This window comes from Babylonia areolata, chromosome 26, assembly GCF_041734735.1.
Source record: "Babylonia areolata isolate BAREFJ2019XMU chromosome 26, ASM4173473v1, whole genome shotgun sequence".
In the NCBI taxonomy this organism is placed as follows: Eukaryota; Metazoa; Mollusca; class Gastropoda; order Neogastropoda; family Buccinidae; genus Babylonia; species Babylonia areolata.
In genome coordinates this window covers 10,787,714-10,811,607 of record NC_134901.1, presented here as the reverse complement: position 1 = coordinate 10,811,607, position 23,894 = coordinate 10,787,714, and the positions used below count along the sequence as shown (strand labels likewise).

The 23,894-nt window shown below is 42.5% G+C and overlaps 1 protein-coding gene across 1 annotated transcript in view; it reads right to left on the bottom strand.

The window, feature by feature from the left end:
* Positions 1-12,769: 12,769 nt before the first annotated feature.
* Positions 12,770-23,894, bottom strand: part of LOC143300779 (uncharacterized) — a 33,761-nt gene continuing 22,636 nt past the window's right edge. Inside the window, exons 8-11 of the mRNA XM_076614708.1 lie at positions 19,812-19,899; positions 16,822-16,894; positions 14,537-14,815; positions 12,770-14,007 (exon numbers count right to left, since the gene is read on the bottom strand). Of these exons, the coding sequence (XP_076470823.1) occupies positions 12,869-14,007; positions 14,537-14,815; positions 16,822-16,894; positions 19,812-19,899 (1,579 nt within the window). The 3' untranslated portion in view covers positions 12,770-12,868. The remainder of the gene's footprint in view (positions 14,008-14,536; positions 14,816-16,821; positions 16,895-19,811; positions 19,900-23,894) is intronic.

Sequence of the window (23,894 nt, the reverse complement as noted above, 5' to 3'; positions counted from 1 at the left end):
CAGACTGCCTTGGACTTGCATCACCCAAATCACGAAACGATAATATTCATTTCTAATAGAGGAATCCTGGACAGGATACTAAATGTGTTGTTTAATTTTTGTAACCTTTGTTTGTTTGGTTTTTTTTTTCCTTTTTTCAAACACCGTATTGAAGTTACTTGTTTGCACCCTGTGCTCAGGAGATAATAGCATGTTATAAATGCCCATTAGTTGATGTTGTTATCGTACTGTCATTGTTATGAATGTGGGAACAAGTTAGTTATACTTGCACACCCGCAACCTACCTGTCAACCCGTCATATCTATCCTGCCCCCCCCCCCCCCCCTGCCCCCTGCCCCCTCCCTGCCCCCCTCCCCCCCCCCCCCCCCCCACACACACACACCCACAACCATCCCCACACCCCTCTCTCACCTCTTCATCTTTCGTGATGTGTGGCAGACAGGCTCAAGACAGTCAATGATTAAGAAAGAAAGAAAGAAAGAGCAATATTGAGCAGCAATACTTGAATCATTGGTGTTATGGTTCTGTCTTGTCTTGCTGTTAAGGTGATTTGATTTTGAGGAGGGGGTATGTATAAATATATATATATATATATATATATATATATAGAGAGAGAGAGAGAGAGAGAGAGAGAGAGAGAGATATTCATGGTTATCTCGGAAACTGAGGATGATGATATGATATAGAAAAGAAAAAAATATAATATATATATATACTATATATATACAGGGAGGGTTGAATATATATGTATATGATATATATATATATATATATATATATATATATATATATATATATATATATATATATATATAAGATGGCCATGGCAGGTTGGAATTTCTTTTCCTTCTCATGTGTGCATGTTCCTGAGAGAGATTAATTGTCCAGCTGTGTGTATGGTTTTTGTTGTTTTTACTTGGGGTGTAATGTTTTTTTTTCTATCTGTATGTGTCAACATGTGAGAAAGAGTGTGTGTGGTGTCGTTCAGAGAGAGAGAGAGAGAGAGAGAGAGAGAGAGAGAGAGAGAGGAGGGAAGAGATGTTTACAGTTTGGATGGATCCTTGACATGAAAGAACGTCTTGATGGATAGAATTACAGTTTGTGTGTGTGTGTGTGTGTGTGTGTGTCTAGGCATCAGTGTAGCATGTATGGATTTGTCCGAAGGAAGTAACGCCTCCTTGAGAAACTGAAACTGGGTGTGTGTGTGTGTGCATGTATGTGAGTGCATGTGCATGTATGTGTGTGTGTGTGGTGAAAGAGAGAAAGAGAGAGAGAGAGAGACCAGCTCAGCTGTGGCTATTCTAGATGGGATTTTTGGTGGGTTGGTTGGTATTTTTCTTTTTCAAGAATGACGATGAAAATGCAAGGATTATGTGCTTTTAATGAAGTTTGTTGTTGTTGTTTTTTAATTAGTTTTTTTTTTTAACACTCGTTTGCCTGTGAATGATCTTTGATCATCTGTTGCTTACACCAAGTGTAAAGATTCTAAACGTGCCTTCAAATAATAATTGGTGTGTGAAAAATCATTGCATTTATTTGCCATAAGTGTAAAAAATACTGAATGTGCTAACACATAATTACAGGCATATGAAAACCATTGCATATATTTGCTGCAAGCATAAATACTAAATGTGCCTACAAAATAATTACCAGCATATGAAAATCATTGCATAATTATATTTGCCATAATTTGATCAGGGTGATGATTTGATTGTGATGTTTGATAAAAATTGTTGATCATGCCAAGGTATAATCACCTTTGTGCTACTGTCTGTCTGTCTATATGTTTGATGTAATATGGCATGTTGTACAGATTCTAAAGAAACAATTTTGTGATATAATACTTTGTATGTAGCAACTAAATGATAATGATTTTTTTACTGTCATATTGAATTAAATTTGTTCTTGTACCGTGTGTGTGTGAATGTGTGTGTGTGTGTGTGCGTGCGTGCGTGCGTGTGTGCATGCGTGCGTGCGTGTAATCCCAGTTCATCAGCCCCAGTGGGTAGGTGTGACTGATTTCTGAAAGACTGAAAAGTTTAGTAGGATTTTTGGGAGGGGGGCGGCGGGGGGGGGGGAGGGGGGCAGGGGGGGGGGGGGTTGTTTCTTTCTTTCTTTCTTTATTGTAGTATCATTGGGGGCCAAGGGATGCTGAAGTAAAAAAAAAAAAAAAAAAAAAGAAATAGAAACATGTATATTTTCTCAACCACCAGTAGGTCAACAATGTGTACATTAAGAAATAATCCCACACATGCAAATCCCAGTTAAGCACATGGTATGCATAGCAGCGAACAGGCATGTTAATGTGTTATTTTGGATGGGATTTTTTTTTTTTTTTTTTTTTTTTCAGCTGAAAGGTGTCAGAATAAAATCTTTGCTTTTTTTTCTTTCTGAAATCTGTCCATTATTCATATGGGTTAAAGTAGGTAGTTGTGTGTGTGTGTGTGTGTGTGTGTGTGTGTGTGTGTGTGTAACAACTAGATGTATGTGTTTAATTTTTCTTGTTGGAAGAGGCTTTCTTTGTGATTTATTTCATGCAGCCAAGACAATCTGGTTAAACTTAAGTAATGTTGCAAAGATGAGCAACATAGTTTGATCTATCCTGAGGTTTAATACCAGAAAAATACTATCATCATTTATGTTGTGTTTCATGTAGTTTGTATTCTGTTTCTGATAGTTATGTTATTTTAATTGTTTATGTTTAATTTTGATGTAAAATACTATTACTGTTATATCCTCCATGCCCTAAAAGGGGTGAAAGGATGAAATATTCTTGATTCTTGAGTGTGTGTGTGTGTATGTGTGTGTTTCTTTCGTTTTCCTCACTTTAATCTGAATCCAATGTCTAAATGAATAAGGTCTGTTATGTGCACACACACAAACATGAAATGTCATCCATACTGTACAAAACGAGAAAACACATAGGTACACAATACATGTGCTAACTCTCTCCATATGAACGGCGAAAGAGACGACGTTAACAGCATTTCACCCCAATCACCATCATCAAAATATTGCAAGCAGAAGGCTCTTATACTGAAGAGGTGAATGTTGACAAAGAATATCACAATTCTGACGACGGAAGCTAAAGGTTGGGTCATTCAGACACCCACTGGACATCTGAGGGGTCTATGTAGAGGAGAAGAGAGGACTGGCCGTACTGAGTGAGTTAATGAATGTATAATCCTTGAACACAACACATGGAACTTCAGCAGTTGTCAATTGACATTTACTAGCAGCTTCAGTCTTTGTGGGCGTGCTCATAATTCTACAAATAAGATTGTCAGTGGCAGCGACGGGCACAACAGCCGAGTGGTTAAAGCGTTGGACTGTCAATCTCAGGGTCCCTGGTTCGAATCACGGTGACGGCGCCTGGTGGGTAAAGGGTGGAGATTTTTATGATCCCCCAGGTCAACATACGAGTATGTGCAGACCTGCTAGTGCCCGAACCCCCTTCGTGTGTATATGCAAGCATAAGATAAAATACGCACGTTAAAGATCCTGTGATCCATGTCAGCGTTCGGTGGGTTATGGAAACAAGAACATACCCAGCATGCACACCCCCGAAAACGGAGTATGGCTGCCTACATGGCGGGGTAAAAACGGTCATACACGTAAAAGCCCACTCGTGTGCATATGAGTGAACGCAGAAGAAGAAGAAGAAGTCAGTGGCAGTGTGGTGTTGTGTGGTTAGAGTATGGTGTGGTGCAGTGTAGTGTGGTGTGTGGTTATGGTGTGGTGGTGTGTGGTTATAGTGTGGTGTGGTGTGCTGTGGTGTTGTGCAGTTATAGTGTGGTATGGTGCAGTGCAGTATGATTTCCATGTGGTGGCAGTGTGGTTTGCTTTGGTACGAGTTTTTTTTTCTCCCCCGTTTTTCAGGGTGGATTTCAATGAAACATTTTCTCCATCAATTCTTTAAAAATCTATGTTGTCATAAAGTTGTTTGCCATCTTCCACTTCCCAACAGTTTTTTTTTTGTTTTTTTTAACATTGTTCTTTTTTTTCTTTCTTTTTTTCATTACCATTTTCATTGCCATATGCAGGTTTTGTTGTGTTTCTTTGCAGGGGGGTGTGGGGGGTTGGGGGGTGGGGGTAAAAGATGAGATTTTTTAGAATGATGCATCAGTAAACATGAAAACCTCACAGTTCCTTCTTGTGACTTGTGTTCAGATTGTTGTATATTTTATTCATATGCATTTTTAATTGGGTAAAAGCTATTCCACTTAAAATCTGTTGGAAAAGAGCATTCTATATTTATGATTTTTAGTTTGATTTTTTTTTTTTTTTTTTTTTTTTTTTTTTTTTTAAGTTTGTTTGTTGAACATGATCTCTGTACCTGTGTGTGTGTGATTTTAATCTTCTGATATCTTCACTACCGCAATATGCATTATAACTTAGACGCTGAAGAAATGCTGTCATGTCATGTATCATGATTTGAAAAGTGTAATTTTAGTATCAAAGGTGCAGAATTTTAAGAGTTTGATGAAAATCGTTGCGCAATTAAAGTACTATGGTAAAGTGTTGCATGTAATTTGGTCAGAGGATGAATGTTTGTTGTTTGGAATGGCCAAACGGATTTGTATACATGTGTGTGTGTGTGTGTGTGTGTGTGTGTGTGTGTGTGTGTTGTACTCTAGCACTGTATATAGAAGAGGCACAGCAAGTTACTGATTGCCATTATATGCCTTCTGTTTTGTTAACGAAATTAATCAGGATTTGATTTGTCATTTCATGTGGTGTGTGTTATAGCGAAGTCATCGTAAAGCATAACATGTCTTAGTAATATGTGTGTGCAACTATTGGTAAGACAAAAAATAAAGTAGTAAGAGTTATGAGCCTACGTATTTTTTTCTTTCATTTTGGCACCCTGCTTCCGTTTCGCTTTAAGAGCTGTATAGGCTGACAAGGAGGTCAGAAGACTTGAATAATCAGTACTGTGTTGTGCTTTTTGTTTGATTTTGATGTTGTGCTGCAGTATCAATGTCTTGCTTTTCTTTTGGTTTTGTCAAATTTCATCTTTTGTCATAATCTGCCTTAATTTTGTTTTGTAACTTGCTTAGTAATTGTTGAAGCGATTTATTTCCTCTTTATCATAGTGTACCTTGATTGGCTTGATGACTGTAGTAACAGATTTGTTGCCTTTTATCTTTTTTCACTATGTGCCTAATTTTGTTTGATGGCTAAGATGGTCGTTGATTTGGATGTTTTTTTTATTTTTGTCAATCTGCCTTATTTGACAACATATATGGTAATTGATTTGGCCGTTTATCTTTGTCATAACGTGCCTTTATATATATGGTACTTGATTTGGCCGTTTATCTTTGTCATAAGGTGCCTTTACATATATGGTAATTGATTTGGCCGTTTATCTTTGTCATAACGTGCCTTTACATATATGGTACTTGATTTGGCCGTTTATCTTTGTCATAACGTGCCTTTTGTTTGATGACTTACATGGTGTATGATTTTGCACTCTGTATTTTCTTTTTGTTTCTTCCCACCCACCCCCAACCCCACAACTGTTTGAAGGATCACGCTGTGTTTGATTCTATGTGCAATTCTTTTTTCTTTTTCTTTTTTCCATTCCTGTCTATGCATTTGTGTGTGTTTTTTTTTTTTTTCTAGAGTAGGGCGCTATTATCCTTCCTTATCAAATTCTTATTTCTATCATTCTGATTATGTTTTGAAACCTGTGTATTGTTCCTTCCTTTTGCAAGTGTTAAAGATGTGTGTGTGGGTGTGTGTGTGTGTGAGTGTGGGTGTGTGTTTATGTGTGTGTGCACACAGAGGACCCAGTGGGATGCTGTGAGTCTTTCAGTATAAACAGCGTCCATGCCTTCCGGAAAAAATCTGTGCTGGAAATTTCTTTCTTTTTCTTGATTTGTATTCAGTTTAAATGCTCATTAGTTTGGTTGATTTGCCAATCAATGCAATCATCGATGGAAGTGAGGAGTAACATTGATCGTATGAAACGCACAACTGATTCATCATTGAGGAGTAACATTGATCGTATGAAACACACAGTTGATTCATCATTGAGGAGTAACATTGATCGTATGAAACACACAACTGATTCATCATTGAGGAGTAACATTGATCGTATGAAACACACAACTGATTCATCATTGAGGAGTAACATTGATCGTATGAAACACACAACTGATTCATCATTTGTATCATCAAGTGGAGGCAGCGATTTTTTTAATTTTTTTCTTCTTCTAATCATTGATGACAAATGTACTGTTTTTAATTATGCACAACTTTCTGGTCAAATTTCACAATAGCTTAGCTTTTTTTGTGTTTGCATGTGCATGTGTCTGTGTTAATATTTGATTTAATATCTGTGTTAATGTCTAGATTATTTGGTCACTAGTCAGAATATTGTGTGGGTTTTTTTTTGGGGGGGAGACGGTGGGCTGGGGAAGGGGGGGGGGGGATTGGTGGGCGTTCAGCATATTTGGTGGTTGTTTTTTTACTTTTTAATATTTGTGTTTGCACATAGTCTCTCAGCTCATCTATTTCATGTATGTACCTGTCTATGCACACACTGTCTAAAAGAATGATAACGATAATAATAACAAGAAGAATTGTGAACCTTGGTATGTTGTTTGTTCTTGGATTGTGTGAGACACAAAGGATTCGGAAGGTGGAGTGTGAAGAGTGGTGGTGGAGGTGGTGGAAGGTGGAGTGTGAAGAATGGTGGTGGAGGTGGTGGAAGGTGGAGTGTGAAGAGTGGTGGTGGAGGTGGTGGAAGGTGGAGTGTGAAGAGTGGTGGTGGAAGGTGGAGTGTGAGGAGTGGAGGTGGTGGAAGGTGGAGTGTGAGGAATGGAGGTGGTGGAAGGTGGAGTGTGAGGAGTGGAGGTGGTGGAAGGTGGAGTGTGAGGAATGGTGGTGGAGGTGGTGAAAGGTGGAGTGTGAAGAATGGTGGTGGAGGTGGTGGAAGGTGGAGTGTGAAGAATGGTGGTGGAGGTGGTGGAAGGTGGAGTGTGAGAATGGTGGTGGTGGAGGTGGTGGAAGGTGGAGTGTGAAGAATGGTGGTGGAGGTGGTGGAAGGTGGAGCGTGAGGAGTGGTGGTGGAGGTGGTGGAAGGTGGAGTGTGAAGATTGGTGGTGGAGCTGGTGGAAGGTGGAGTGTGAGGAGTGGTGGTGGAGGTGGTGGAAGGTGGAGTGTGAGGAGTGGAGGTGGTGGAAGGTGGAGTGTGAGGAGTGGTGGTGGAGGTGGTGGAAGGTGGAGTGTGAAGAATGGAGGTGGTGGAAGGTGGAGTGTGAGGAGTGGTGGTGGAGGTGGTGGAAGGTGGAGTGTGAGGAGTGGAGGTGGTGGAAGGTGGAGTGTGAGGAGTGGAGGTGGTGGAAGGTGGAGTGTGAGGAGTGGTGGTGGTGGAAGGTGGAGTGTGAGGAGTGGAGGTGGTGGAAGGTGGAGTGTGAGGAGTGGAGGTGGTGGAAGGTGGAGTGTGAGGAGTGGTGGTGGTGGGTGGTGGAAGGATATACTTTGCCATTTCATAACTTGGATGTTTGGGATTAATTTTTGTCTGCCCCTTTCTCCTATCTGCTCTGCACACACACATTTTCACGAAAACACACACACACACACAGAGGCACTCACGCACATCAGTCCAGCACTTGACACAAAAGCAATTGCAGAGGTAAAAAATATCACCAACAGAATTCAGCAACTTTTCTCTTTTTTTAATCAAAATAGACAAGCTACCGATAGCGCAGAGAATACAACCATATCACCAATAGAATTAAGCAACTTTTTTTTTCTTTTTTCTTGTTTTTTTTTAATATAAAAGCTGCTGATAGTGCAGATAATACGACCACCAGGAAAGGAGAATTTATGTCATGCGATCATCAAGAACTTGTATCAAAGTGTGAACAGTTCTCTGGTACTTTGTTTGCAAAGTTTGAGCCTGTAACTGAGGAATATTTGAGAAATTAACTTTAGAGCTCCCCCCCCCCCCCCCATCCCCCCCGCAAAAAAAAAAAAAAAAAAAAAAAATCCTATGACCTTGACCCGATCCATGCTCCTGTCCTATATAATTGTTTTGATGAGATTACACCTTTACTTACTGCCATCATGAACAAGTCTTTGTCATCTGGTATTGAGCCTCAGAGGTTTAAGCAAGCTTTAAAAAAAAAAAAATTAAAAAAAGTCCAGTCTTGGTCCCATCTGTTTGAAGCGCTACTGTCCAGCTTCTAACCTACCTTTCTTGTCATAGGTGTTACAGTGCATCGTGTTGAAACAGCTGCTGCAACATGTGGAATCACATAGCCTTGTAAAGCCGTTTCAGTCAGCCTGTTGTAAGTGCCATGGCACCGACACCACGTTGCTGCAAGTAATGACCTCATTCAGGCTTCTGATACCAGTGGTCTATTTTGTCACTGCTCGACCTGTCGGCAGCGTTTGACACCATGGCATCCTTTCTACACCGTTGCGTTCCACTTTTGACTGCTCAGGAACGGTCCTGGATTGGTTCACATCATACTTAACTTGCCGTACCGTGTCTGTTCTTGTTGGTCATGAATTCACTCCATCTGTGGTGAAGTAGGGGGTGCCACAAGGCTCAGTCTTGGTTCCACTTTTATTCGTTATGTAGCCTACACACTGCCTCTCAGCACTGTCATTCACCGGTCAGGTCATTCATACCTTATCTTTGGAGATGATTACCAGCTCCACAACTCTACTGTTCCCCCAGATTTTTCAACTCTTGCCAGTTGTTTGAATAATTGCATCGAGGTGTGGGCGAGTGGATGAGTGAGAACAAGTTGAAGATGAATGAGGAAAACTGAGCTAATTGTCATTGGCACCAGAACTGAAAAAACAAGGCAATAAACTACACATAAGAAATCTGATTGTACTTCACATAAAATCTCTTTAAAACACACACACGCGCGCGCGCGCGCACGCACACACACACACACACACACACACACACAGAATATAACCCAAAACTGTCTTCGTACAATATACGTTTTGTAGCGTTCTCAAAGTAAAACAGTGAATGAGCCAACCATGTGACATAAAACAGTAATGTGACGCAATACGTGAGCTCAATAAAACACGTCTTCACCAGCTCCTTTTATGGATCACCGTTCCTGATATGAAACTGTTTCACACTAGGACCACCACGTGATTGACATTAGGAATAATGTAGGCACCTACAACCATGCCTGCTCTTTCAAAAGGAAATAAATTCTGCATCAGTGCTGCCTACTACCTTATTTCTTAGTGACTGGGCTGTGTTATTGTGATACTCGTCTGGAAATATTCGACGAACAGGCCTTCACAGGCCTCAAACGTCTGACTCCAGTTCCAAGTTCAAGTTCCAGTTCAACATGTACAGAATGATCATGTCAGAAGAAAGAAAGAAAATTATTAGCACGAAACGAAATTTGAAATTTTACTTTCCGCTTCACGGTTGTATAAGCGATCGCCATCTCGGATACCGACAAATGGTCACTGGAGGTACCTCTTGTTAACTCTGCTGCTGGATTTTCGAAACTGCCAGAAATTTTTATCAATTTGTTATTTTAGCTCCAGTTTGTCTTTTCAGACGTCATGTGCAACTGTCATTCCAAAGAACGTGGTCGCTCAAGCAATTCAACATTCTTGCTTCAGTTCCCCTCTGTTCACATAAAGTAAGCCTTTTCTCTTTGTTTGCACCATAAAGTGGATATTCTATTAATTTTGTTGTTGCGTTGATATCAAGTGCAGATTATTGATATTTTTGACAAAGCAAGTGATTTTCTGTCGCATCCGGTCGATCTTATTTTGGATCTAATCCCAACTGATACAAATTGATTGGGCATGTAGATCTGTAAATTTCTGGCTTTCTCCAAAAGCTTAATTAACCTTTCTTTACTATCGTAGTACCTTCTTGAGGGTATGATCGCACTTTAGCATCCTAAATTGAGCTCCAGGAAATTAGATGCTAAAACGCGACATCCACAGTTTTTGAAACATTTTTTTCATTTTTATGTTCTGTATCAAAAATTAGTCTTTTCTGGCAAAGTAGTCTTTTGGATGTTGTAATTTTCGGTGTTCGCCACGTTTGAAAAGCACAATTCTTTCATTGTCCTTGTGCGCGGTGGTGCAACGGATCAAACTTGGATTATTTTCTGATGTTGGCATTTATGTTTTGGTTAGGAAACTAAGTATCCTTTTTGTTTATTTTTCAGTACTTCATCATAAAGTGCCGCAAGCTCTACTGTAGTGTCACGATAACCTTGGCGTGCGTACACTTTAACTCTCTCCATACGAACGGCGAAAGAGACGACGTTAACAGCGTTTCACCCCAGTTACCATCATCAAAATATTGCAAGCGGAAGGCTCTTATACTGAAGAGGTGAATGTTGACAAAGAATACCACAATTCTGACGACGGAAGCTAAAGGTTGGGTCATTGAGACACCCACTGGACATCCGAGGGGTCTGTGTAGAGGAGAAGAGAGGACTGGCCGTACTGAGTGTGTTAAGGAATATGTGAGATAGTTCGCTAACATAATAACAGCGTAGTGCTGGCAGAATCTGTGTAGACACTGACCGTTAGTCTGTATGTGTGCCGGCTCAGCTCAGTCCTTTGTGTATTTCGTGAACGTCCTTCGACTGAGACTGTGGGGCCCTCTGAAGGTTCGTTGGAGTGACACCAATAGGCGTGGTTGCTGCTCACGCAGGTGGTTGGTGTTGACTGAGGTTGGTATTCGGGATGCGTTGTTGGTTTATTGAAGAGCCTCTAGATCTTAGCAGCGCTTTGTTATGGTCAGTCAGCCGTTGATCAGCAAGCGCCCCCTTACAGTCCTGAGTGACCGCTCCTTGGGACAGCAGTCCCAAAGTGAATGACGTCAGCTACACTGTGTTTCACAACCACTTCAGCTTACCTGCTATGTCACTGGGCTGCATGTTCATCATTAAAAGAAAAAGATCTGACCGAGATTTGTCGTGTGGTGTGCATGGTTGGTAATTGCTGGTGACACTTTCTGCATGACCATCTGTCTATGGGGACTTACAAAAGGCACTTTGTCTTATTTGGTGCTTCTTCCCTACACGATTTGTGACATGGCGTCTCCTCTGATTTCGTATGGTTTTGGCAGCTGTGTAATTTACTACGGCTTGTTGAATGCTCTGTAGAGTGTTTTACGTTTTTTGATTGTGTAACTTGACCAGTCCATATAGAGCATTATCACTTGTTATGATGGTCGTGTGTTTTTTGATGTTCGTTGTTGTCATCATGTTTTTTTTTTCGCAGTCATTTTCTTCTTCTGTTTTTCCATTAAACAGTGTTTGAGCACACACTTAGCTAGTGTATTTTCTTTGACGAAAATACAAACTTGGTATGGTGGCAGTTAAGTGCACACATAATGATTTTTTCTGTTGCAGTCTGAGCATTTTAGGGACTTTTCATTGTTTTTCTTTATGGCATGGACTCTTTGTGTTACAATGTCTTGGCTGATTCTCTTGTCCGACGTCATTTTGAGAGTTTTGAACGTGCATATGCCAGTGGAACATGTTCACTCAGTTTGTCTACGCTATTTTTATGTTTATGTTAACTTCTGGATTGTTGTCGATTTCGTTTAGACCAGCTGGCATCAGTTCTCTCACCTCTGGCGGGCATTCTATCATTAAAGACTGTCGCGATGTCTGTGTCTTCGCCAAAAACTTGTAGATTGGCATAACCAGCCAGTAGCATTGCCTCTCTGGCCTCGGCCACTGTGTCATACCCTTTGTGGCTGGCCCTTAGGTATCCGTTGACCGAACTGGCAGCCGGATTCCACGAAGTGAACATTCCGACCTTTTAACCTGTTGCTCACGGCCTATACTTGTCTTCCCTCTTTGGTTTATTACATGAAATGATGCATCTTTCGTCATTAGTAGTACATTATTTGGTAATATCACTCCTATTGAATAATCGGTGTTTGTATTATCTGTTTTGTTTATGGTACACTTCACATGTGTGATTTTGTTTCTAGTTTATGATCCATTGTTTATGATCCACTTCACATGTATGATTTTTATCTATGTTTATTATCTATTTCATATATGTTGGCAGTCATGCTGGCTCCTTACTTTTTAATGCTCCCAGTGGGTACATGAAATATACTCCTTGCCTTGCCTATGAAATAAAAACAACGACAACAACAGAAAACCACACACACACGCGTGCAACGTTTTCCTTCAAGATGCATCTCGCACGTATGCCTTTTCTTCAGTATCTATACCACGTGTTTATGATCCACTTCACACGTGAAACATTTTTCTTGTTTATGATCCACTTAACACGTAAAGCTTTTTTGTTTATGATACAATTCATCATGGGAACGGGGATTTTTTTTTCTTTTAGTTGTTGATTCACGTCACATGCGTTACGTTTTGTACTTTATGATCCATTTCACACGTAGGAAGTTTCTTTTTTTGTTTATCATCCATTTCACACGTGAGAGTTTTCCTGTTTGTTTACATGTGGGAAGTTTTCATGTGTGTTTATGATCCACTTTGCATGTGGACTTTTCTTCTTTATGATCCACTTCACGTGTAGGACGTTTTTTTTCCCCTGTGATCCATTGTTTATGATCCACATCACATACCTGATTTTTCTTCTTGTTTATGAGCCATTGTTTATGATCCCCTTCACATGTTTAACGTTTTTCTTGCTTATGATCCACTTCACGTGTGGGAAATGAAATAATGAGGCAAGGAGTGGGATTTTTAAAAAATATATTACATGATCCACTTCAAATGTAGGACATTCTTCTTGGTGAAGATCGACTGTTTATTATTCACAGGCACATAAATGTGTAATTTTTTTTTCTTGTTCATGATCCATTTTTTGCGATCCCATTCACAGCAGTGACATGTCCGCCTGGAGCTGATCATTACACACGGTGAGGTGGATGCCCATGTGACGATGATGCTGCATCAGGGGCTGCAACCCCTGCAGCCGGAACCTGGAAGTGCACATGAGCGAGGTCTTTCTTCCGCAGCCTGAAACCCTGGTGGATGTTGTAGCAGCCACAGCAGAAAAGGTACTTGAGGGTCTTGCGGAAGTAAGGTGAAATGATGCAGTAGAGGATAAAGTTGACAGAGAAGTTGAGGGTCTGCATGAAATTCATAACGGCCTCCACACTCATGTAGTTGTAACTGTTGTTGTTGTTGGTCAGCAAAGCTGTGTGGATGACAATTTCTGAGGGTGCCACCAGCACGAAGAACATGATGACAATGACCACCAGTGTAACTGTCAGCACGTGGCTGGGGTTCTCCTGATGGCTGTGATGCTCCTGCTTGAACTTCTGTCGCATCTTGTAGGAGCGGTAGATCGAGCGGTAAAGGCACACGTTGAAGAAGACCAGCAGCAGGAGAGGGATCACGTTGTTGACCACAGCCCACAGGAGACGGTAGACCATGTCCACTTGGGACGACCCCCACAGCGCCACCTGGTTGGGCCGGAACCCCACCGCCGCGCCAGGCAGGAGTGGAGTCCTCGCCTCGTCATGAACTGTCTTCACCACCGTCTCCACAAGTGTTGTAACAGTCACGTTCGCCGTGGCGGGCATGTTCTCCACGTTCGCCAACCGCTTGAAGCTTGAAGAGTTGATCATCAACACCTCACCCGAATCTTTTAACGTAAAGTTCGCGAACACACCACTGAGACTCTCCACCGTAGCGTTGATGTTCAGCTGCCCCTCCCTGCTACTACAACTCCTCTTCCCGTCCGAGGAAGAGGAAGAGAGAGCAGTCTGAGCCAAGGCTGAGAAATCCAGACAGGCGAGGGGGTCTGGGCAGATCTCCTGCACCTCATAGCGCCAGAGGACGGGAATGTTGAAGATGAAGGAGAGGATGTAGGTGAGGGCGATGACGATCTTGATGCGGCGCGTGGTCAGGTACAGGTCCTGGCGCAGTGGGTGGCAGATGGCCAGGTATCGCTCCAGGGACATGGCGACCGTTAGCCAGGTGGACGTCATGATGAACACGTTGATGATGGCTGCACAGTATAATCTGTATGTCAGCAGCACACCTGTGGAGAAAAGGAACACGCACCAGTGTCACGACATACAACACACCATGCACCACACAACACGAATCACCACACACCACACACCACCAAATTCACTGTCTGGGGCACATTGTAGGAAGGTGCAGCTCAGTCCTCTCTTTCTGCCGTTCTGACCTTCCCCAACGAAAGTCAGGTATCCATTCACACTTCAGTGGAACTAACACCACTACCTACCTCCTCCACACCCACACATCCCACGCCACAAAACAACATCCCAACTCGCGACGATCACCAGTACCCATCCTGCACTCCCATTTCCCATCCTCCCACACACACGCAGTCACGACCACCACCACCCACCAACTCCCCACTGACCCACACACTCTTTACTACAACCACCAACACACCTGCAACCCCCCACAACCATCCCAACGCACACCACCATCATCCACTTTCTTCACACCCACCCACACAAGTTTGCACCAAATACCTTGTGACTAACCACCCCAGCTAATAACCCTTCACAAAAACAACAACCAAAAAACCTCACCCCTGGACCTGTACACATCATCATCAGGCAGGAATATGGACGGGAAGGCGAAGACGCAGAACATGAGGTCGGACACAGCCAGCAAAATGAGGCACAGGTTGGCTGACTGCTCCAGTGTCCCAATTGACTTCTGCAGCTTCCTCCTGGTGAGGATGACCAGGTTCAACACGTTGCCCACCATACCGAACATGCACACAAATGGCACCAAGAATCCGTAGATCACGTGGCTCACCTCCTCAAACAGTTCCTGGTCCATCTGGTCAGCCAGGTCTTCTGCTGCTGCAGTAATGGGGGTAGTGGTGGTGGTGTTCATCCCAGTAGTGTTGGTGGTGGAGGAGGGGGTGGAAGAGGAGCTGGAGTCTGTCAGCTTCAAACACAACATAGCTGGAGGATGACAGAAATTGAAACGAAAATTGCAACCGAAATCACACAATATTTTGTTATTTTTTCCCTAAATGTCCCATGTCCATACATGCAAATGGAGACAAAAACAGCAACAACCCAAACAAAAAACCAAAAAAAACCCACCATAAATCACTTCAAACTAGTGTAACAAACCTGAGTGGCAGGAGGTTGTGTATTTATGAATTTCAATAAAATGATTAAAAGAAATTAGAACATTACAGGCTAAAAGAATCATCTTGGATCAAATACTGTCAATCAGTCCTGTCAGTGATGCCAATTGTGTAACCATGTGCTTAAGGGGATTTAGAATACTAATGAATTAACAGGATCAAAAGAGAAAGGATAGAAAGTTCCTCACACAGGCCAGGGACATATAGAGGCCAGTCGCAAGGGGTTTTCTATTGTTTTATTACAATATTAAGAAAAGAAAAAGAAATAAATAAGACAGTGCAGCAGAATTTTAGGCAGTTGACACTGTGCAACACACTCAATGTCCACTCTGTGGAGCAGCACTGGGACACTGACCAGCCGGACACATAACAGTTTACATTCAAATTTTTGAATGGTGTTGCGCCACACGAATTACTTCAACAGGTCAATGGTTGGACACCGTCATTGTAGTGAAACTGTCAACCGCTTCACAGCATGTGCTGTGAATTGAACTACGGTCATCGTAGCCAGCTGAGTGCTGGGCTACATCTCCCCCCATCTTTTGAAATCCATTGTCCGCAATGGTTAATTAAATGTAATTCTTGTGAGCAGACTTAGCATCAGACAAGATTTTTTTTTTTTTTTTTATTGAGCCGGTAAAGGGAGATAATTCAGCAGATAATAGATAGCAATATGAAATTTGGAGTGACTGCAAAATCCTTAGAAACAATACCCTACCTCAATAATTGAAGTGGCATTAGCCAGATTAATTTGTGGGTTTGAACGTAGTCCAATGCACCCTAACTTAACTTTGAACAGTTTGATATAAAGAAGGGGTCCCAAATAGGTTAATGAAATAGGAAGTTGGAAAGCATTCATTCTTGCGCCCATCAATCTATGTATCAACACTGTCATATATAAAAGTAAAGTAACATACATGTATAATAGCACAGATAATTAATTAACATGAATTATGTTTGCATGTTCATAGAAATACATTATATTGCTAAGACCATGTGACAAGTTTGGTGACGGGTTAAGCAAGAATAGAAGTAACAAATTAAAACATTATTTTTGCAGAAATGACATGAAGACAGAAAGCATTGCTTAGGCCATATGACATGACAGGCAATGGGAAAGGCAAGAATAGAACAGTATAAAAAGATACAACATGAATTATGCATCACGACTGTCTCTGCTGCAAAATGTTTTCTTCAGTCCTACATCATAGAGTTCATAAAGTTCTGGAGGTCAGTCGTGCAGACTGTCGTGGTGCAGGATCTGGCTCTGTTGTGGCTCACATTGTGGAGGCCCTGGAATTTGGCCTCGGCTTAACCAGCCACACACCACTGTCACTGTTAGTGTCTAGAGTCGGACACTTTATCCTAGTGGTGCTGTATCTGCAGACGTGACTAGTGGTGGTTCAGCGCCCCTGCATGGTTGATCATTGCCCATCTGCTGTGGAGGGCCACACACAGGTGAGGGTGACACCTGTGGGATCACAGCATCAGGTGTGGTGCTGTGGTACGCCCGTCATCGTCTGCGCCTGTGCCACCTGTGTCGCTGGTTTGGAGTTGGAACTGTTGGCATGGACCCAGGTTGCCCAGTGTGTGTCGTGGCAACACACTAATTGTTGACAGCAGCTGGAAGTGGGTGGTCAGCCTTCTATTGCATGGCCTTCTTCACTTAGCACCGCTTGAAGGCGACACTGAACCGTGGTGTGGCCAGACCTCTCACACCAGACGCAATGTGGAGGGTCTGGGACCCAGTCAGCAGCAAAGCGACGAAGATGAAGGACTGATCCTGTAGGATGGGGGGCTATGTGCTGGCATGGGGTACTGCAGCTGACGTCGCAGGCTGGCATTTTCAGCTGTGAGTGTGGCCAGCTGAGCTTGCAGAGGGGACAACAGTGGTGTTGTCTGGCTGATAGTGTGCCCTGGTCTGCAGTCCTGCATATATGTCTACGATAGAATTTTTGGCCTCAGTTGTTGCAAGCTCTTCCTGTCCACCCCCCACCCCCACACACATACCCGTTTCCCTCCCTGTCCATCCCCCACACACACACATACACACCCGTTTCCCTCCCTGTCCACCCCCACCCCCACACACATACACACCCGTGTCCCTCCCAAGGTATAGATCAGCGAGGGGAGTGGCAGAATGGTTAAGACACTCATCTGCCAGTACAGTGTCCATAAGGTCTGGGTTTGAATCCCAGTCTCGCCCTTTCTCGTTTGACTAGAAAATCAAACTGTCTAGTCATTTGGATAAAGTGGTGTAGCGTATATGGATTTGTCCGGACGCTGTGACGCCTCCTCGAGAAACTGAAACTTATGGCTAGTTCACACTTGGGGATAAAAGAAATTCATGTTATCAGTCACTGGATATGGAAGTATTTGAAACATCTGCCATTATTTCCAGTGTTACGTTTCAAATATATGTGTCTGGTTTTCAAACCATGAAGAGAGCATGGCAGCTGTGTAGGTCGAAGGAAAATTCGATTATCCAGCCTGTGGAAACGCACTGTATCCGGTACACGCTTGTCAATGGATACAGGACGACCCCGCCGAGGCCGAAGATTGGAAGAATGGGATCAGGCACGTAGGAGATACGCCTTGGCCACTCCACGCGGGAAAGCCAGACGATCCAGAGTTGTCTGTTTGGAGATCTCAATCTGCATGTACAAGTGTCTTGCCTGCTGAATAGACAAATCCACATGGTACATGAAGAGAGGCCATCCTAACTTCTTGTCGCGGACAGCGATTCTGCACTTTTCTTCTATTGTCCGGTCAATTCTATCCACTCCTCCAATAGTGTTTTTACAGTGTTTGATGAGGAATGGCTGAGTCGCATCTATTTTCTTCTCTGATCTGGACCATCTTCTTGCAATGTTCAGTGGATGGCTGCCATTATTGTTGGAGAATATGTTGATCAATCACACAACAATAGTGCTGGGTGTGACATGGATGGCTGCCATTATTGTTGGAGAATATGTTGATCAATCACACAACAATAGTGCTGGATGTGACATGGATGGCTGCCATTATTGTTGGAGAATATGTTGTTCAATCACACAACAACAGTGTTGGATGTGACATGGATGGCTGCCATTATTGTTGGAGAATATGTTGTTCAATCACACAACAACAGTGTTGGATGTGACATGGATGGCTGCCATTATTGTTGGAGAATATGTTGTTCAATCACACAACAACAGTGTTGGATGTGACATGGATGGATGCCATTATTGTTGGAGAATATGTTAATCAATCACACAACAATAGTGCTGGATGTGACATGATGGATGCCATTATTGTTGGAGAATATGTTGATCAATCACACAACAATAGTGCTGGATGTGACATGGATGGCTGCCATTATTGTTGGAGAATATGTTGATCAATCACACAACAATAGTGCTGGATGTGACATGGATGGCTGCCATTATTGTTGGAGAATATGTTGATCAATCACACAACAATAGTGCTGGGTGTGACATGGATGGCTGCCATTATTGTTGGAGAATATGTTGATCAATCACACAGCTATAGTGCTGGGTGTGACATGGATGGCTGTCATTATTGTTGGAGAATATGTTGATCAATCACACAAAAATAGTGCTGGATGCGACATCAGTGGGGTGGTGGGATGTCCACTTTTTGTCTTCTCAAGTTCTTTGGTTGGTTTCAGTTGGCTGTTCTCTTATCTGCTTCTCAGAACGGTCACAGAAGCATCTGTTTCAAGCTGACAACCACTGCTGTTTTCCATTGTCTCTCCGTCATGACCACTATTCCCATCACCACTATCCTCATCACAAATATCATCATTAGTGACCTCATTAGCTCATCAGCTGCCAGTGACTCTATGAAGATAACAATACATTGGAAAGTGCCATCCTCCTACAGCATGCTAACAATGTTATGAACATTGATTTATTTGAGTCAAAGCAGCAGAAAATGATTGTGAAGTACTGACAAAAAACCCTACATTGGAAAATGCCATCCTCCTATAGCATGCTAACAATGTTATGAACATTGAGTTATTTGAGTCAAAGCAGCAGAAAATGATTGTGAAGTATTGACAAAAAACCCTACATTGGAAAGTGCCATCCTCCTACAGCATGCTAACAATGTTATGAACATTGAGTTATTTGAGTCAAAACAGCAGAAAATGATTGTGAAGTATTGACAAAAAACTCTACATTGGAAAGTGCCATCCTCCTACAGCATGCTAACAATGTTATGAACATTGAGTTATTTGAGTCAAAACAGCAGAAAATGATTGTGAAGTATTGACAAAAAACTCTACATTGGAAAGTGCCATCCTCCTACAGCATGCTAACAATGTTATGAACATTGAGTTATTTGAGTCAAAGCAGCAGAAAATGATTGTGAAGTATTGACAAAAAACCCTACATTGGAAAGTGCCATCCTCCTACAGCATGCTAACAATGTTATGAACATTGATCTATTTGAGTCAAAGCAGCAGAAAATGATTGTGAAGTACTGACAAAAAAACCCCTAACCATTCAGTCATGGCGTCCCATATATGGGACTCATCTTCACAGGTATATACAGTACAAACCTTCAGTTTCCAGCGGCGAAAAGTATACAGTACAACCTTATTCATACACGTACGCACACATGCACGAAACACAATGTATGCGCACATTCCGTGTCCTTGATCTTTCTCATAAACTCAGAGTGGAAGCCGGCCACACGACGGAAAACAAGATGCGGCCCAGCCAGTCACCAAGTTTATCTGAGATGTCATCAACCCTGACAGCAGCCAGCTGGTTGGTGTGCCACCTTCACAGTCACGGTCGGGGAAAGGCTAAAAGACGTGGGTATATTTTGCCCCAGTATGTACGCTGTGTGACTTTCACTATATAAACGGTTGTGGGTCAATAATTCCCCAGTATGTACGCCGTGTGACTTTCACTATATAAATGGTTGTGCTTCAATAATTCTCCCAGTATGTACGCTGTGTGACTTTCACTATATAAACGGTTGTGGGTCAATAATTCCCCAGTATGTACGCCGTGTGACTTTCACTATATAAATGGTTGTGGGTCACCAATTCCCCAGTGTGTACGCCGTATGACTTTCACTATATAAACAGTTGTGGGTCAATAATGCCCCAGTATGTACGCCGTGTGACTTTTACTACATAAACGGTTGTGTGTCACCAATTCCCCAGTGTGTACGCCGTGTAACTTTCACTACATAAACGGTTGTGGGTCACCAAATTTCCCAGTGTGTACGCCGTATGACTTTCACTATATAAACAGTTGTGGGTCAATAATGCCCCTGTATGTACGCCGTGTGACTTTCACTACATAAACGGTTGTGGGTCACCAATTCCCTAGTGTGTACGCCGTGTAAATTTCACTATATAAACGGTTGTGGGTCAATAATTCCCCAGTATGTACGCCGTATGACTTTCACTATATAAACGGTTGTGGGTCACCAATTCCCCAGAATGTACGCCGTGTGACTTTCACTATATAAACGGTTGTGCTTCAATAATTCCCCAGTATGTACGCCGTGTGACTTTCACTATATAATCGGTTGTGGGTCAATAATTCCCCAGTGTGTACGCCGTGTGAGTTTCACTATATAAACGGTTGTGGGTCAATAATTCCCCAGTGTGTACGCCGTGTGAGTTTCACTATATAAACGGTTGTGGGTCAATAATTCCCCAGTGTGTACGCCGTGTGACTTTCACTATATAAACGGTTGTGGGTCAATAATTCCCCAGTGTGTACGCCGTGTGACTTTCACTATATAATCGGTTGTGGGTCAATAATTCCCCAGTGTGTACGCCGTGTGAGTTTCACTATATAAAGGGTTGTGGGTCAATAATTCCCCAGTGTGTACGCCGTGTGAGTTTCACTATATAAACGGTTGTGGGTCAATAATTCCCCAGTGTGTACGCCGTGTGACTTTCACTATATAAACGGTTGTGGGTCAATAATTCCCCAGTGTGTACGCCGTGTGAGTTTCACTATATAAACAGTTGTGGGTCAATAATTCCCCAGTATGTACGTCGTGTGACTTTCACTATATAAATGGTTGTGGGTCACCAATTCCCCAGTGTGTACGCCGTGTGACTTTCACTATATAAACGGTTGAGGGTCACCAATTCCCCAGTATGTACGTCGTGTGACTTTCACTATATAAACGGTTGTGGGTCAATAATTCCCCAGTATGTACGTCGTATGACTTTCACTATATAAACGGTTGTGGGTCAATAATTCCCCAGTGTGTACGCCGTGTGAGTTTCACTATGTAAACGGTTGTGGGTCAATAATTCTCCAGTATGTACGTCGTGTGAGTTTCACTATATAAACGGTTGTGGGTCAATAATTCCCCAGTGTGTACGGCGTATGACTTTTACTATATAAACGGTTGTGGGTCACCAATTCCCCAGTATGTACGTCGTATGACTTTTACTATATAAACGGTTGTGGGTCACCAATTCCCCAGTATGTACGCCGTATGACTTTCACTATATAAACGGTTGTGGGTCAATAATTCCCCAGTATGTACGCCGTGTGACTTTCACTATATAAACGGTTGTGGGTCAATAATTCCCCAGTGTGTACGCCGTGTGAGTTTCACTATATAAACGGTTGTGGGTCAGTAATTTCCCAGTATGTACGCCGTGTGACTTTCACTATATAAACGGTTGTGGGTCAATAATTCCCCAGTGTGTACGCCGTGTGACTTTCACTATATAAACGGTTGTGGGTCAGTAATTTCCCAGTATGTACGTCGTGTGACGTTCACTATATAAACGGTTGTGGTCAATAATTCCCCAGTATGTACGCCGTATGACTTTCACTATATAAACGGTTGTGGGTCAATAATTCCCCAGTATGTACGCCGTGTGAGCTTCACTATATAAACGGTTGTGGGTCACCAATTCCCCAGTATGTACGCCGTATGACTTTCACTATATAAACGGTTGTGGGTCACCAATTCCCCAGTATGTACGCCGTGTGACTTTCACTATATAAACGGTTGTGGGTCAATAATTCCCCAGTATGTACGTCGTGTGACTTTCACTATATAAACGGTTGTGGGTCAGTAATTCCCCAGTGTGTACGTCGTGTGACTTTCACTATATAAACGGTTGTGGGTCAATAATTCCCCAGTATGTACGCCGTGTGACTTTCACTACATAAACGGTTGTGGGTCACCAATTCCCCAGTATGTACGTCGTGTGACGTTCACTATATAAACGGTTGTGGTCAATAATTCCCCAGTATGTACGCCGTATGACTTTCACTATATAAACGGTTGTGGGTCAATAATTCCCCAGTATGTACGCCGTGTGAGCTTCACTATATAAACGGTTGTGGGTCACCAATTCCCCAGTATGTACGCCGTATGACTTTCACTATATAAACGGTTGTGGGTCACCAATTCCCCAGTATGTACGCCGTGTGACTTTCACTATATAAACGGTTGTGGGTCAATAATTCCCCAGTATGTACGTCGTGTGACTTTCACTATATAAACGGTTGTGGGTCAGTAATTCCCCAGTGTGTACGTCGTGTGACTTTCACTATATAAACGGTTGTGGGTCAGTAATTCCCCAGTGTGTACGTCGTGTGACGTTCACTATATAAACGGTTGTGGGTCAATAATTCCCCAGTATGTACGTCGTGTGACTTTCACTATATAAACGGTTGTGGGTCAATAATTCCCCAGTGTGTACGCCGTATGACTTTCACTATATAAACGGTTGTGGGTCACCAATTCCCCAGTATGTACGCCGTGTGAGTTTCACTATATAAATGGTTGTGGGTCAATAATTCCCCAGTATGTACGCCGTGTGAGTTTCACTATATAAACGGTTGTGGGTCAATAATTCCCCAGTGTGTACGCCGTGCAAGGGTTCTTCTTTACAAGCATGGGTCAGGTTTTCCCCAGTTGGTAGGGCGCGCAAAAAAAATTATAGCAACGGTCAAGGTTAAAGCAAGTAAGATTAGGCCGTGCTGAGGACGTCAACCCTTCTGTTTCGTTTATCATCACCATTTTTTTTTTTTTTAAGTATAAAAAAAAAAACGCAGAAAAAAAAACCTTCAAAGCAAAACAAAAAAGGCCATATAGGCAAATAGCACTGCAGAATGGACATCTTGTGACCATCCCAGTGTTTACATCTCACTAGCTAATCGCTAGAGCAAAACAGCACAGATAGTACATCAGACTGCTGAAAAGAAAAAAAGAAATGTCGAGGCTTGCTCGAAAAAAAGGAAGGGGAATGGACTGGGAAGGCAGAAAAATGAGACAACAGTGAAGGAAGAACAAGAGGCAGAAATAAACAGAGAAATAGTAAAAGAGGAAATTTCTTGCCCAGAAATCCCAGAAGACAGGGATGCTAACTGTACTGAAAGGTAGCGGTGGAGGGGGAGGCGTCACTGCGTTCGGACAAATCCATATACGCTACACCACATCTGCCAAGCAGATGCCTGGCCAGCGGTGGAATCTGAGCGAACTGGATGGAATCTCACACTCACCAGTATTTTTCTCACTCTCCCGGCTCTACAGCTTGAGTGGCGATCTGGACACTGGTAATTCGGATGAGAATATAAAGCAAGATGAAACGATAAACCAAGGCCCTGTGGATGGCATGCACTAAAAAAAAAAAAAAAAAAAAAATTAAATGAAAAGTTGCATAGCGCACGTTAAGTAACCCACGGCAACAAAGGTGTTGTCCCTGTCAAATGTCGGCAGAAATTTTCACGTTGATAGTAAAACAAACACACATGCAGACAGAAAAAAAGGGTGTCGCT